Source organism: Diaporthe batatas (genome assembly GCF_019321695.1).
Source record: "Diaporthe batatas strain CRI 302-4 chromosome Unknown Contig00008, whole genome shotgun sequence".
NCBI classification, from domain to species: Eukaryota; Fungi; Ascomycota; class Sordariomycetes; order Diaporthales; family Diaporthaceae; genus Diaporthe; species Diaporthe batatas.
This window is the reverse complement of record NW_025408555.1, coordinates 756,306-772,498: the sequence shown is the minus strand read 5'-3', so window position 1 is coordinate 772,498 and position 16,193 is coordinate 756,306. Positions and strand designations below refer to the sequence as shown.

The following is a 16,193-nucleotide window of genomic DNA, read 5'->3' as shown; positions in this document are numbered from 1 at the left end:
GCCTGAATTCTAAGCATCTAGACCAAGTGCATACATACCTAGGGAGAGAACTTATGGGGGAGGCATCTCTGTGAGGCCAGGACAGTAGACATGGGCAGCTCCGCTTTCTGCGTGGTCTGTTTCTCCATCGATTAATTGTAATCATGGGGTTTGTAGAAATCACAATGGTTCACAATAAATACTGCGTGTAAAAAATGAACGGTCCCAAATTCAAGAGATCGGATATTCGCACCCGCCAAGACGGAGGGTATATCCATACTAGGGAACTTGGAGATCAAAGTGGTGCCTAGGTAGTCTGGAAGATTCCCATTTCTGAAAACCCATGACTAAAAAGACATCCTTTGCTACGTGGTTGAGCAGCAGGACACTACCACACTACGATTCAGAATATCAGAACATTAGCCCAAACAGCCGCTCGCACGGCATTGTAGAAAGTTATGCCGCTTCACTACAGAGTACATACATAGTACGGATAGGCAGGCCTACTATGTCCATTGTACTAGAGACTTTTAAAAGTTCACTCTTCCATACTACAAGTCTAGTATGTGTAGATTGATGTCCAGCAACGCTGATTGCGCATGAATCTCACAACCTCGGGTGCGTTCAAACGCACTAAATATGCCCACGACAGCAATAAATGAGGTTTTCCGTGGTCTTGTAAATCAGCGAGCTCTCTGCGATAGTGGATATGATTATTGAACACCGTTCACATGGTATAAGCCTATATAACCAAGTTCGTGTGATTTGGGGACCCAAAACCAAAAGGGAGCTTGCGTGAAACATTTAATCACAAGCATCTACTAGTAACCTGCGACTGTAATGATTGCGTTTTCTCTGTCCAAACATCTTTATTGTTACCCCAGCCTTGCCCATCCGGGTTTGGGTAGATGCCCGCCGTGTGCATAAGTGGGCCTCCCTGGAGAGAACCTCGGGAGTCGACGTTAGATCCTTGCGCGGACCCCTCAAATCTGATGTTCCATATCCTTCTTCAGAAAGCGCTCATCTTGTGCGACCCAACCAACATATTAACTTAGAATTTGCCCCGCACTATCGTTGTGCCGGAACGTCAAGAAGTTCTCAGCTTCATATCCACTGGGCATTGCTTGAGCTCAAGCTTAAGCTCGAGCCATCAGCAACCCCCTCGCTACTGTTTTATCGGCGTGCCTCCAGCGACCACACCATCACGATGGCAAACATAAGCAAATACCCCCTGGTGTCCTACCAGCCTTTCCGCCTCCTTTACAAGATCCTTGGCGCAGCATCAATAGCAGCTCGGCTCCCCTTCTGGCTCGTCATCGGCCTCATCCCCTCACTCCGGCCCAACCGGAAGTGGTCCCTCATCCAGACAGTCATGGCGCGCGTCCTCCGCGCCTCGCTACACACGGACTCAGTCATCGGCATAGGCGAGGCCGAGACCCAATCCCTCGCACCACCCAAGGGCGAAGGCGACCGCTTCGTGGTGGTCCAGCCCTTCGACGCAACGCTGTACGCCGGGCCCCTGGCCTCAGACCCGTCCGTATCCCCAGCACCCGTGAGCGGCATCTGGCGGCCGGGCCCACCGCCCCCTGATGCAGCAGCGGCCTGGAAGAAGGTGGTGCTGCACATCCACGGCGGCGCCTTCGTCCGCGACCACCCGGGCACCCCGGCCTCGGGCTTCCTCAGCACAACCCTCCTGGCCCACGCGGGCGTCGATGCCGTCTTCTCCCTGCGGTACCGGCTGTCCGGCCACGGCGGGCGCAACCCCTTCCCCGCGGCGGTGCAGGACGCCCTCACGGCATACCTGTACCTCGTGCGGGAGGTCGGGCTGCCGCCCTCGGCCGTGACGCTCTCGGGCGACAGCGCCGGCGGCAACATCGCCGTGGCGCTGCTGCGGCACCTGAGCGAGTTCGGCGGGGTCGAGCCGCCCGGGCGGGCGGTCTTGATCGCGCCCTGGGTCGCGCCCGCGGCCTGTTTCCCCCGGCGGCCCGTGGGGGAGCTGAGGGTCGAGGAGATGGAAAACTACGGCTCGGATATCCTGCCCTCGTCGTTCTTGCAGTGGGGCGTCAAGACGTACGCTCCCGGTGGGGACGTCGAGGCCACGAGGGATAACCCGTACATCCAGGCGCTGGGCCACCCTTTCAAGGCTGGGGCCCCCGTGCTGGTGAGCGTGGGCGGGGCGGAGATATTCTCGACGGATGGGGCGGCGTGGGCGCGTGAGATGAATGAATATGAGGGTGGTGGCTCCAACAAGGTGGAGGTCTACATTGAGGAGAATGCGCCGCACGATACGCTGCTTATCGGGGATGGTCTGAAGTGGGAGGAGAGTGCAAAGCAGGTTGCTGGCAAGATTGGGGAGTTCATCGAGAAGAACTAAGACCCAGAGATAATTGTGATGTCTCTGAGGCACGAGATGAGAATCTCACTTGCCAGGCGGAGAAACAGTGAGACTTGGCCTGGGCCACTAACGGACAAACTTGCGCACTTCACTTATTCACTTGCAGATACTGTTTTGAAGCACAACTTCAAAGACTTATATCAGGAATGGTCGTCAGAGTTTGGATATCTAGAAGTCATAGGATGGGCAGCCTATGTTGAGATTTGCGAGGCATGCACACTACGTAGACTGATACTGAAATCTCGTTACAACAACAGCTATTCCAAAGCGTATGAAAAAATACATTCGGATCCAGAGTTACGAAAGCGCCTCACAACCCCTTGACCTCCGTTCTGTTGACCAGTCCGGCGCCAAGCGCGCTTCTATGTCACTTACATCGCGAGCGCGTGGCATCCCACATGCACGTACGACAAATTCCATGCCTAATTCTGCAAAGTCTCACTCTCTCACACACACGTGTTGCAAATTCCCAAGATCGACTTCACCGGACAGTCACACAAATACCAAAGCGAACAATCCAGTTCATCGTTGCCCACTACCAGAACTGACGTAAGCAGTCCGGAAGCCCGCCTGCCCCCACCCCCACTCGGGAGGAGAAGGCGGCCAACAAGAAACAAGGCATATGATGACTTACACTATTCAGGGAGCAACTAACTACTGCACAAGAAATCCCCGGCCCCAAAGCCAAAAAACCACAGCAACAACAAACAAGGCAAGCCGATTCCCAAAACCCGCCCCCGGCGGCGATCACCACACCAAGGCCCCCCGTGATGGCTCGGCCTTTCCAACAGTGCAGACCGAGACACACCGACTGATCCACACACGACACACGCACGACGCAGGAAATAACTTGGACAGGAGAAGCACATGGCCATCTCACTGGCCCGATCCATGTCCCGCATGCGAAGCTTAAGAGCCACCCACCACAGGGGCCCCACCCCAGACTGATCGACGTCCGACAGGGCTGTCCAGCTGCATATGCTTTCTCGCCTTTTCCGTCCCTTGTTCTCTCTTTTTTTGCCTTTACGTATGTAGTGTATAGACCCCTAATCATGTGCATGTGGGGACAGACTCTAGCGTAGGGTGTCGAGGTCGTCGGGTCCGGGACACTCCCTTGCCTGCAGCACCCGCCCGCCCGCCCGCTCGCCCGCCCGCCACACGCCTCCGCCCACCTGGCCCGGCGCATCTTCCGCATACAGGCTCTCGGCACCGTCGTACGGCATTACATTATACGCGACGGGCATCGCTGGCAAGAGTTGGAAGGGTGGCGTGCACGCCGTGGTCATTGGCCGGGCTCACCACGCTGTCATGAGTCGGGGGCCCGGCAGGCGTGTGTGCACTACATAGTACATACTACATAGTAGCTTTAGGCGCTAGGCCTGGCGCGGATTCCAGCGCTGCCCGGCGGCGGACGGCGGACGATGCAGAGGCTGCTGCGGCCTTGTTTCTCCGAGGGTCTGGGAGTCTAACAAGTGACACCTGGGCAAGGGACTAGGGACCGAGCCGGTCGAAAGCCACCGGGCGCCGTCCTGTTTTTTTGGGCGGCGTTGCGCGTGAGAGGGGACGAACGTCGTGGTTCATTAGTCGGGGTCGTCTGGTCTAGATAGTTTCTAGTCGGGGGGCTTGCAGATCGGGGCCCTGCGGCTCGCCCGGCAGTTGCTCCCCGCCCAGTAGGTCTCCCGTACCAAGTAAGCCTGTTGCTTGTGCCGGCCGTGGCCGTGCCGGGATGTGCTCTGCTGCGGATCGATGATCTTGCGGCCTTATATCTCTGATCCAGCAGATCAGGGTGCCCTTCGCCCCCGCCAGCCCGCCTGACCCTTCACTGGATTTTTTTCCAGTCGTCCACAATAGAACAGCTAAAATTGGCCGCTACCGTGGACGACGGGGCCCACAGCTAGATGAGATCGATCCAAGTCCTCCGAACGGAGGAGCTTCGGAGGAGTGTGATGGTCCGCCGGGGCCCCCGCCCGCGGCCTGGCGCTCCACAGACTTACCTAACCCTGGTCAATAATCTCGCTGACATGATTAAGTGGCAGGTGGACGGGCTGCAGATGGCCTGTCTACTCGTGACAGATCTTCTGCTGGGTGACAGGTCCGCAGCTCGCTTGCGACGTCGAGCACCTCTCCGAGCCCTTTGTCGCAGACCCTTTTCACGTCTCTTGAGAAGAAGGGTCCGAACATCGTCAGGATGGGGCCGGCGCGTTGGCACTGTGGCCATTGCGGTCGTTGCGCAGCGCCCGTCTTGACTCGAAGCGAGTGCGATGCCAAGGGTGCTTGATCCATGGAGAAACGTGGGTACGGGAGGGCAAGGAGGGTTCGTTAAACTCTAGCCCATCTCCCAGGTGTGGAGGCATTGCGTTATCGGTCACAGGCCACACAGTGTCCGGCCTTTGTCAACAAAGCCCACAAGAATGGTCGATGGCCGAAAGTTTGATCTGCCACGGCTTGTGACCCCCTCGAACGCATATAGGTCGCAATCCAGGCTAGAAGCAATTCATTCTGGCTCGAATGTCAGCGCAACGAATCGTCAGAGGCAAGTCAAGAGAGCCTCTCATATGTCGGAAATTTCGCAGGGGCCTCCATGAGTGGCGCTGCTGGGAAAGGTGAAAATAATAATTGTGGCTTTGACTCCGCTGCAGAGCCCAATGAGGACGAACTGCTGCAGCGAAACATCTGAGAAACTGCATGGCAATGACACACCCACCTCGGGAGAGCTCCTGCAGAAGCTGTAGCCCTGTGCTGCCACGAAGGTTTCAAGTGGTCGCATGTACTGGATACCCGCGGTTGGAACACAACGGTCAAGTGCCCTGAGTGACCAGCACCTGTATCAGATACAATGGGTGGGTGAGGGGCAATGGCGGGCACGGCACCAAAAAAGCGTCTGGTAGTTGAGGATCGTGATGAATGATCGACCCCACAACCTTCCTAATCGGAACAACCCCTCGTGGTGACCCCGTAGCCACGTGTGGCCAGGGGAGATTGGCGGTCGGCGGAAGTGAGCGAGAGCTGTGATGACGGTGATCTCCGGACGGGCAGAGGTTCGAAATGTTGGACGATGGACGTGTATGCTGTGGGAACGAATAGCAACTGCCGAGATGGGTTGCGGGACTTGCGATTCTTTTTCACTTTGTTTTCCTTTTCCCTTCTTAAGCGCGACAAGAGCGAACGCCCGTGGAGAGAAAATTGAGGCGCATGGGTGAGAAGCATGCAGTAGTACTTGGGCTGTTAGGGTGCAGTACTCGAACAGGCCTGCTGTGATGCTAGCTGCATGCACGTTGCATGCAGCTGTTGCCCACTTGGGAGCTCGGTCGTCGGCAGTGATTGGGCAATCCAGGGGCTCGCGGTCGTGCGGTCACAGATATCAGTCCCAATTGGACCTTGTTGCAAGCATAGCAAGCATAGCTACAGGGCAAGTGGCTTGGCTATGGGCCCTCACCGAGAGGAGTTGGAGCTCCCAGAGACATGGCCAGCCCCAAGCATGTTACAACACAAAATATAGCAGCTGCTGGCGGCATCCTGAGGAGCTCGAGGGCTGGCAGGGCAGCCTGGACAGTCGCAGGATGGTGGTTTCGCAATATACACAGTACATTAGTGTAGAGAGGCAGGCCACGGGGTCCCAGGTCTGGTCTGGGCCTACTGCTTTCGGCAATCGAGTTTCTGAGCAGCACCAGTGCCAATCTGGCGATGATCCGTCGTTGACAGGCCAGGGGGTAAATTACAGGCAAAGCTGGAGCCGGCGACCAAGCAGACAGGTGACAGGCAGACCAGCGGGACCAGGCGAGGAGAATCCAACCGAGGCTCACGGAGCCAGTTTCATGGCCTGGTCGGTGACGGCCCCGACTTTGTGACTATGCAGGAGACGGACGCTGCAGTCATCGCAACGGCAGTGCGTGGCGAGGCCCACGCGGGTGAGGAAGCCATCTAGAAGAATCTTATTAAGTAGAAATATAAACACACATGACACGGACACCTCGACGTACATACTCAGGTCTGTACAACCGTGGCGAGTGCAACGCTCAGCCTGGCAGCCTGGGCAGAGCGAGGTGGCAGGTGGCCAGAGCTCGAGCTCTGCCTTGGCCCTCTGCCCTGAAGCTCTGCCTGGCTGGACTGGAAGCTGGGAAACTTGGAGGGATTGGGATTTGGGGGAGAGGGGGCAAGATGCTATGACGTGCCCCGCTGAGCATGTGAGTGGGCCATGCATCTCATCAACATGGGACGGAAGTCATAGCTCTACTCTGTGCAAGGTTGGCCGGCATCCGCGGTGGTGTGCAAGGTGGAGAGGCTCTGAGGGCGAGTGCTTGAAGTTTGGACGAGATGGGCTGGATGGTCAGTTTTGGTTCTGGGCCTGGCACACCAGTGGTCGAGGCTGTTTGTTAGAAGGGGCAGAAGTGCACGGCACTCAGGCGTGTTTGTTTTGTCAGTTGGCCAATTCGCCAACTCGCCAGTTGGTCGGTCGGTCGGTCGGCTCGTTGGTTGGTTGTTAGGCCAAAAAGACACGTGTGGTATCTGGGATTTGCAGCACACACAGATCCAGGAAGCTAAATTGGGGATCAATGATTGTGATTGAGTCGGATTGTAAGTCATGATGATGACGACGTGGATGTCGATGCGGCCGTTGGACTTGGGAACCCAGGAGCCCAGGAGCCCCCGGGCCAAACCGTTTGGGACAGAACGGGCAAGGCGGGCTTGACGGGTTAACCTGTGGCCCAGCCTGCGGGGACGACGGACGTCTTGGTCAGCAACGGACTTGCTGCTGCTGCTGCTGCTGCTGCTGCTGTAGTGAGCTGAATTGCTGAACAAGCTGAATGGCACAGCGAGGAGTCGATTCGTACTCGAGTACCCAAGGTTGCCATACGTGGAATATGCCCGGACAAGGTATCGAGGTACTTCTCCACACGCTATCTCTGCACCCTGCAGGCTCTAAATTGGGTTCGCCCGTGCGCATGGGTCCGCCTCCCCTTCCCGAGGTGTCTCTTGTCTCCTGCAGCGAGGGCTCGTCGCATCGTCGGATGGGCCCATCCTCTTGCCTGAAATCTCGACAATGGGGCTTCTGCAAGGGATTTTTATCTGCATTCGGGTGGGTGTGGCAGCTTGACAGGCACTGACAGGCAGGTGCTGCTCCCATAGTATGATAGCCGTCCCCAAGTTTTTTAGCATCAATCAATTGATCCCGGGGCCAGCCTCTTGGTAGCCGTGGCACCGCATGGCATGATCCGGATGACAGCCAGGCTTTCATGCGAGGGAGGCAGGGGCAGCAACTGGAGAGTGCACGCCTCTACACTAAGTACCTACCTAGGTAGGTAGGTAGGCAGGTACCTAGGTATAATCAGACACGAGCACCTGAAGTCGTTCGGAACTCCAGACCATACCAGACCAGACCAGGTCGGGTGTCTTCTTCCAGAGTACCTCCCAGAGTGGCACTGCATACAGTCAACTGACCCAGCTTGAGTCCGTGAGACGATGTAGAGGTGGAGGCAGAAGGACAGGGCGCGATGGGGTGACGAGGAATCATGGACAGGACATCGAAGCCAGCCAGGCTGGACGTACGGAGGAGACTCGACCCAGGGACGCTGTGAAGGAGGACGAGGGGGGCCCAGGCCAACCCTGCACGGTATACATCCGTGCTGTGCTGGGTGGAGCAGAGCACAGCAAGCACCCAGCAAGCACACAGTATCTGCCAGTGCCATGCCCTCCTGCACGCCTGCACGCCTTCCTTGTCCAGCCTTCCTCGCACCGTTTTGTTTCCCCCCTCCCAAACCTACTGCTACATACGCCAGGTACCCTTGTACTCCCGTGCGTCGTACTCCGTATGCTCAACTGGCTCATTGCTCCCCCTACCCGCCCAAGTACCCGGGTACCTTCAGCTCCCTGCCACGGGCGCCGCCCACGGCCCACGGACCACCTCAATCTCACAATCTCCTCTCCATGAACCGTTGCCTTCTTCCCTGCCTCGCCTTGCCTTGCCTCGCCCTGCCTTGCATTGCCCTGCCAATCTTGGTTTACCTTCCACCCTGAAATAGGTAGTCAAGGTCGACGCCTGCATTGGCTTGCATTACCTTATCCTGCCATGCATCGTCTCCCACGATTCTCTTCCTGACCACTTCCGACCCGGGCTCCAACACTTCTGACCCTCCTTTTCCCTTGGTCGATAAACAACCACCATCGCGACTCCGACTCCGACTCCACTTGACGTGACCAACCCCGTCTATCCTTCGCCTTCCTCTCTCTTTCTCTCTGTCCTCGCCCAACCCGAGTTCCATTCGCATCCGACAAGGTTTGCTTCCGAGTCGCGCATTTCGGCTCCCAGCCTCTCCGGTCTTTTGATCGCCCAGCCAAACGCCAGGCTTTGCAGGACTCGGCCGAATTAATCCCACCAAGGCAATTTGGGTTTGTCGCGCAAGGTGTCAACGGCACCTTCGAGGCGGCTTGGTCTGCCAGTTGCTGCATCTGGCTTCCGGACGTTGACTCTGGGATCGACAGGCCAGCCGGAGCCGAATTGGTTCAGCCTGTGTGTATTTGTGTTCGCGTCTGGCGTCTATCGTGTGCGGTTGTTATGGCGTTGCGCAAGAGTCCGGTTCTTGTAAGTGACGTCTCGTCCCATCTTCCATGGCCCTTTTTATTCCAGCACTGCCCACGACTCTACCACTCAACAACTCAATAACCCCCATCGGATTGCCGCCGTTTGGCCGGCTGTTTCCCACGGCGGCCTGTCGCCGGGATGCCACTCACCCCTCGCGTCACCTCTTTGTGTGACGGCCTCCGGTTCTGCTTGTCCCGACATAACCAATCAACACTCCAACCAAGTCCTGGGATCGCAAGCCTCTTGGCACGCCACCTCTGGATTTGCATCCCCTTGCTTTTCTCCTCACGCTGCGCCTCAATCGCTATTTTCTTTTTTGCACACCAGCCTGCAATCCGCTCGGACCCTTCCAGACCCCAAATGCCTATATCTGACCGGCGCCGCAGTGAGCACCCGCAGACGTTCGTCTGCCCACCGAGGCCATGACGAGCCAAGAGATGGAACCTGATCACGACCCTCCGCTGCTTCCGCTCCAAGGGCCCCGTATCATGCCCACCGCCAACATCAAGTCGAGTCCGCGACAGCAAGCCCGGCGCCCCCCGCAGAGCGCCACCCAAAAGAAGGATGTCGCGAGGGCACCCGTGTTCTTGCGACCAGCACCCCGAGATGCGGCCAAAGCCAGGCGGCCTATTCCGCCAAGGCGGGCTCCCGATCCGGGCGCACCGGCTCTCCCCCCAAACAAGCCGCGGACGCGCACCATGCCCACCCAGAAGGCGATCCCACTTGTGCCGGTGACAGAGCGGAAGAGCCAGGAGGACAGGGCGGCCTCGCGGCGGCCAAGAAAAAACTCAGATAACGATAGATGGGATATCACGCCAGATGGCGGGTCGGCTGGGCGCGAGGGGAGGCAGTTCACCGTGGCGAATGTCGGCAACAATGGTCGTATATACTTGAGGTATGTTACAAGAGGCCTGCGTGGGTGGCTCGCAGAGATTAACCACCCATGACCCGTCTGAGAACATAGAATCCCACAACAGCGCAATAGCTGACATCCTCTTCTCTTGCCTAGGCCCACCGTCCGACCGGCTCACCAGAGGCACCCGCAGCCTCCGTTCGTCTTCCCAATGACCCCCCCACAAACCGCTGGCTTAGGTTCAGCGCCGCACGAGAACCAGATGCGGGACAGCCTCCATGAGAATCGACCCCTAGGCTCCCAGTGGACACCAAGCCTGATGCCTTCAACGCCGACTACGGAACTGCTGCGGTCTTACTTGGACGACAGGAAGACAAGTATGGGTATGCACCGACGGACCCAGTCTGACTCCACCATTCACGAATCGAGGTCATCCGTGGCTCGAGAATCTGATCCAGGGGCTTTCAAGATCGTCGTTACCCAGCCGGGCGAGGAACAGAGGCCGAAAACGCTGGAAGACTTGGACGCCGCTACCTCGCCGTTCCTCGAAATTTCCATTCCCTCATGGAAGTTGGGCACTCCTCGGTTTTCAGTCAAAGGAACACCTTTTATCCGTGGCTCTAGTTACGCTCCCACTGAAGACATCCGGTCGAGCAACCAGTCCATGATGAGAAGGTCAGGCGGCATCACACCACGCTTTGCTTCGTCGATGGGTTCTAGGAGGCCCGGCTCTCTTGCTGGAGCCGCCTCCCGTCTGTCACTGCCACAGAGACCTGCCTGGCTGGGTTCTGGGCTTTCTCCACACGAGGCATCTCGGGCAAAGTACATGTCATCGCATGTTGTGATCGAGCCTGCAATGTTCGACTCTCTAACCTTCAAGCCGGCCTGCGATAACCCGGTCATTGTCAGGTACTCGTCTCTCACCGGAGCTGTGACTGCGGCAACTCCTCCGCGCCTCGTAGCGGAGATCACTTCTCCCACGTTCCTCGACTATGAACTCCTGTCCGACTTCTTCCTCACTTTTCGGGCATACCTGTCGCCCATGGATCTGCTTAAAATGCTCTTCTCACGGATGCGATGGGCTTTGATGAGAGATGGTGAGGTGGGAGTGGTAGTGCGTGTTCGAACCTTTGTGGCCCTCCGGCACTGGATTCTGAACTACTTCGTGGACGACTTCGTCTGCGAGTACGAAATGCGCACAGGTTTCTGCAAGCTGCTGAATAGCTTGACAGATGACGTGTCGCAGGACTCGAAAGGGCGCAGGGTACAGCTTAAGATTCTGGCCGAGCTCAAAAAGTGTTGGAGACGCGTTTGTGCTCAATTTTGGGATGGACCTGAATCCGAAGCTTCTTTACCACCTGAAGCGCCCATCGTCCCAGGCGGCATTCCTGGTCATCGAAACCCCAGTCTGGACCCCGAATTCTGGCAGAGATATCTGGACAATGGCCCGCCAACACTGGACAATATCCTTGCGCCTCTAACGAGCAATCCGCCGGATTCAGAGACAAGCTTTTATCGTGATGTCGCAAGGGCTGGCGGCCAGGACATTGACTACCAACAAGCTCAAAGACCTGCGACTCCCGAGAATCAAATCGACGGCAGGAAAACGACCGAGGAAGTGCAAGTCTCCCCGACCAGCATATCGAGCGGAGACATCGTCTCGTGCTCATTCCCGACTAGAACTCTCAAGTCCTCAAGCCCTGGTTCGAACCATCATCTGGGTGCACATCCGGTTGACCCGAGCTCAATCTACACCATGGAGCCTATCGCGACGACACCCCGTGCCTTGATGGGAAAGCGGCTGCGACCCCAGCAAGCGCACAAACGCAACGGAAGTCTTTCCGACTCCCTGAGGGAACATAACAACACAACACTCGAGCAGCTACTCCAGCAGAACACCGAAACACTACTTTCACTTCCATACGCCGGCAGTCTTGTGAGAGGCAACGTCATGCCTCCAGGCCAGGCCTTTGTTGAAATTGTCTCACCGAGCTCAACAAACGGTGCAAGTCGACAGACGACAGTGTTTCAACCATACCCAGATGATTCGGAGATGGACAAAGCCGCGGCTTCTGCGATGTCTGGGCAAGGAATGCGAAAACTTATCTGTGGTGTTCGTCGCGCGCTTAGTACGCGGGGCCAGGATGTGTCGCCTACACAAGGCAACTTCAACATCGCGCCCATAGGTCCCCGAGGTGTCACCACAAATAGACTGCCTGGGACTGCGATAGTGCCACAGGCTCGGCCGAGGACTAATAGTACGCGACCAGCCGTTCGGATCGATCTACTTGGAGCGGAGATCGTAGAGGACTTTAAAAAGGTGATCAGGGAGGACGCGGCAGCAGAAGCTGCTCTGCAGAGCTTCCACGGCTCTATACCGTCCACGCCGACGACAGTCAGGGGTCCCGGAGAAGACAGCGGGTTCTCGGTACCGCAAATGGAAGTAATGCGGCAGGCCAATCTGCAGGACGGCTCGCGTCCCTTCAGTGACGGCGGCGTGACCGCCGGGAGCAAATCCATCCTCATCATCGACGACACACTGCGTGTCCCAAATGAGTTTCCCGCAATGGCAGGCGCTCTGCCTGCTTTTACGCAGTCGGTAGAAGATTTCGCAGACTCCTTCATGCCACAGGGAGGAGCAGATCCTACCCCACCTAGCACACCTCCTGGTCGGATAACAGACACACCAAGAAGGTCTTCATACTTGCTCAATCAGCATGTCCTCCGCTCGGTCAAGTCAACTGATGCCTTGCCTCCTTTCGTTCCGGACCTGGACACTCTCGCTGGTGGGCACGCTCACAGGCCATCTGAAGATGAAGCCCGCCCTCCTCTGGATGACAGATTTTCTTCGTCTCAATTCCTGCGGCAATCATTGAGTCGCCCACCATTAAGTGGAGTGTACGGGCATGGGCGCCACCGCTCGAGTCGCTCATTGCGTTCGAACGGCACAATGGGGCTCAGAAGATATGCTTCATTCCAAAGTGGAATGGGACTGCGATCAACTGTTCGCAGCTTCGATGCGACCACGTACTCTGACAGAGCGTCGATAGAGCAATCGTCCGTGCCACCGCCGTTGAGAGTCCTGCGAAGACGTCCTGGCGGAGACCTTAGAGCAGTCAACCGCGTTGGAGACCTGGACCAACAAGTGCTGCGTAAGTCGCGCTCATTGGGGTCTCTTACGGCTTATACGGACTCGCTGGGAACTTCGTTCCTCCAAAGCCCAGCTTTGGGCCGCGGCTCAATGGGATTGATGGATGCTGTCAACAGCGACTACTCTCAAAATCGGGTAGAGGTCTTTTCTCTCGGCCTTCCAGCAGAGAGGCCAAAGCGTAGGATCTCTTTGCTCAGCACATCCTCCTCTAGGCCCATCATGAGACCTTCGTTCGAGGCTGAGGCACAGAAGCTCGCAAATATTCCAGACGACGAAGATGACGGTGGCGTTGAGTCGGCACTGCTGAAGCTCGAGGGGAAATACGAGAGGAGGCCGTTTAAGCTGTCCCTGGATGGGACAAACACCGCTCTGATCAACATGACCGTCAGCCGCAAAACGCCGCCGCCAGAAGAGGGGCCCGATTCCAAGGCAGAGAAACGGAAACATCGCCAGGAGCACATCGGGGAAGAAGGTGTCATGTCTCCGGCACCACCTGCCGAGAGTTCCGCAGAGGCGTCGGACTCGGCATCCCTGCGTGTTCCCGAACAGGGCCGGTCCCTGCGCGATGAGGTTGGCTCGTTCTTGTCGGACGGCTCGGACGGCTCATATTTATCAATCCCTCTGCTACAACGCGAGATCGCGGATGATAGCCACAGGAGCCCAGCGGAATGGACAAACCAATCAATTCTCCAAGATCCCGAAGATGGCACCTCTGCCGATGAACGAGAAGGAGGGGACAAAGATCGCTCATTTGAGTTTGTCAGGAAGTCTGAGAGCATCGAGAAGATCAAGCCAGGAGACACCATGCCGACGCCCAGGCAACGTGACAAGACGAGAGACTCATCTCAGTCTTTCCTTGATATTGACAGTACTGACGACGAGCTGTCGTCAGAGCTCTCAGACAACATGGAGGAGGACGACGAGGAACTCGACGCATTCCCGTCTCTGCGGCGTGGCGCCACCCTCACCAAGATTCAAACCAACCACACGGCAAGATCATACAAGACCTTCGGGACGCAGACCAAGCGCACGGTTAGCGTAGCCTCACCGACCTCGGGCACTGTTCAGACTTTCGAGGTGTCGCCCGAGACTGCAGACGTCCCAGAATTGCACAGTGCTCAGATCTGGGGGCAAGAAAACGGGCGCAAGCCGTTGCCTCCCACACCAGACTACACGCCAACGTTCGAACAGGCAACGCAGTCTATGAAATTGGCGCCAGGTGCCACTGAGGCACCGCGCAACGCAGCTAACATGGCTGAGCAAGAGAAGACCCGGGACTTTTCTGCGCACCTGCCGTTCATCTTGGCGTTTGACTCGGAGATACTTGCCCAGCAGTTCACGCTCATTGAGAAGGACGCTCTTAACGAGATCGACTGGAAGGAGCTTATTGAGATGCGGTGGAAGAATGCCGATAATAATGACTGTCGGTCATGGGTCCAGTTCCTGCGCGACGCGGACGCTCGTGGCGTGGAAGTGGTGATCGCTCGCTTCAACATTGTTGTCAAATGGGCCGTTTCTGAAATTGTCCTGACGCAGAACATGGAGGAGCGAGCTCGGTGCATCATCAAGTACATCCACATTGCTGCACACTGCAGGCGCTATCGCAATTTCGCCACGATGAGCCAGATCACCATCGCGCTGACAAGTGGAGAGGTTGAGCGCCTGTCGCAGACATGGAGGATGGTGCCCCCCCACGACGTACACACCCTGCGGGAGCTCGAGGCTCTGATCTCGCCTACCCGGAATTTTTTCGCTCTGCGCTCAGAGATGGAAGGTGGAGGTCTGACCACCCACGACATGGGTTGCATCCCTTTTGTGGGCATTTATACCCACGATCTCATCTTCAACGCACAACGGCCAAGCGAGATCGCCAGCAGTCCAACGACGGCCCCCCTGGTGAACTTCGAGAGATGCCGGATTGCTGCTGGCGTGGTCAAGACCTTGCTTAGGCTGCTGGAGGCAAGCACGACATACAACTTCCAACCGATCGAGGGCATCACCGAGCGCTGTCTCTGGATGAGTGCTCTGTCAGATGATGAGATCCGACGATACTCTCAGCGATTGCAATGACGAGCAAACACACAAACTGCACACCGCGACCGAACTCTCGAAACCGGCGGCTTTTTTACTGAAGCGTGTGGAATGGAGTTTTAACACGATACCCCCTGTATATTCTCTTCCTACCAACGACCGCACATGTTGCTTTTGACGGCACGAAAAGACGCAACCTTAAATTAGATGCCGGCCTTGACACGCCACCCGAAACGAAACCGCACTTACAGTTGACTGTAAATGATCAACTTTCCCCGCTTCATATTGGCCAATATTGGTCTTTTCATAGTGCAAACTATCATATACCCACTTAGATGAGGTCTCGGAGCATCGGGTAATTCTTAATTCCCTTTGAAGTCACGACTCTCGTGTGTTCTGCTACGAGATTGCACCACCAGCACCAGCAATAGTGGCCACGCGGAAGAGCAGCGAGCAAAGCCAGCATTGCTTTTTGATTTAACTTATGTTTCTGATCGCGACGATCTGATAATTCTTGGATTGAGGAATAGAGCCGATGGTTGGAACGGCGGGAATCTACCAGCACGCCGCTCGAGAGGCGTCCTAGCCTCTGTTTGGTGGGACGGACCGGTACCCACTGGAGAGCGTTGCACGCTCCCTTCACTGGGGCCTGCTGGGGAAGGAGATGCAGTGGTGTTGTTTCAAGACGCATAATCGTGTATGTCATTTACAAGGCTCTGACACTGGTCGAAGCCGAGGTCTTTGTTTCCTTATTCTGTTTTCCGTTTTTCAGTTTTTTCATCCCTCCGGCATGACGATTTTGTGAGGTTGCGAAGGGAAGAGCGGCTCGGTTCATTCATATACCCCCTTGTTTTCATTTTCTATTTCGATAAACGGGCGGAGTTGGAGCTGCGTCGTCCGGGATGGAGGGGCGACGCAAGACGATGGGGAAGTGGGACCTGGGAGACGGACGGCCAGCAAAGCAGGCGGGCTCTTTTGAAAGAAGTTCCCCGCCGTCTTACGAGAGACGATGCGGCTGAACCTGACGAATACATGATCACGCTCTGGGCTCAATGCCAGGCTAAAAAACCCGATACTACCTACCCTTTCGCGGTCTGAAATCATGTGCAATCCCGAAATTGTGAATGGGGACGGCTGACATTCCTGGTACCTGGTGCTGCGTCATCGTACATATTCCCATACTGGGCATGGGATTTTAACCTTT

The 16,193-nt window shown here is 56.6% G+C and overlaps 2 protein-coding genes across 2 annotated transcripts; both read left to right on the top strand.

Annotated features, from left to right (window-relative positions):
* The first annotated feature begins 1,002 nt into the window (after nucleotides 1-1,002).
* KVR01_007378 (uncharacterized protein) lies at nucleotides 1,003-2,614 on the top strand. Its single transcript, XM_044789615.1, has one exon. It carries the CDS (start codon nucleotides 1,187-1,189, stop codon nucleotides 2,351-2,353), a length of 1,167 nt encoding a protein of 388 aa, XP_044643631.1. The 5' UTR covers nucleotides 1,003-1,186; the 3' UTR covers nucleotides 2,354-2,614.
* Nucleotides 2,615-8,242: 5,628 nt separating this feature from the next.
* On the top strand, nucleotides 8,243-16,189 carry KVR01_007149 (mitotic regulator LTE1). Its single transcript, XM_044793067.1, has 3 exons — nucleotides 8,243-8,954; nucleotides 9,341-9,849; nucleotides 9,964-16,189. The coding sequence occupies exons 2-3, from the start codon at nucleotides 9,377-9,379 to the stop codon at nucleotides 15,026-15,028; spliced, it is 5,538 nt and encodes a 1,845-aa protein (XP_044643402.1). The 5' UTR covers nucleotides 8,243-8,954; nucleotides 9,341-9,376; the 3' UTR covers nucleotides 15,029-16,189.
* Nucleotides 16,190-16,193: the final 4 nt, after the last annotated feature.

Coding starts and splice junctions, on each gene's coding strand:
- KVR01_007378 (XM_044789615.1), top strand. CDS start 1,187: ATGGCAAACATAAGCAAATACCCCCTGGTGTCCTACCAGCCTTTCCGC.
- KVR01_007149 (XM_044793067.1), top strand. CDS start 9,377: ATGACGAGCCAAGAGATGGAACCTGATCACGACCCTCCGCTGCTTCCG. Junction 9,850..9,963: donor AATGGTCGTATATACTTGAG/GTATGTTACAAG, acceptor TCTCTTGCCTAG/GCCCACCGTCCGACCGGCTC.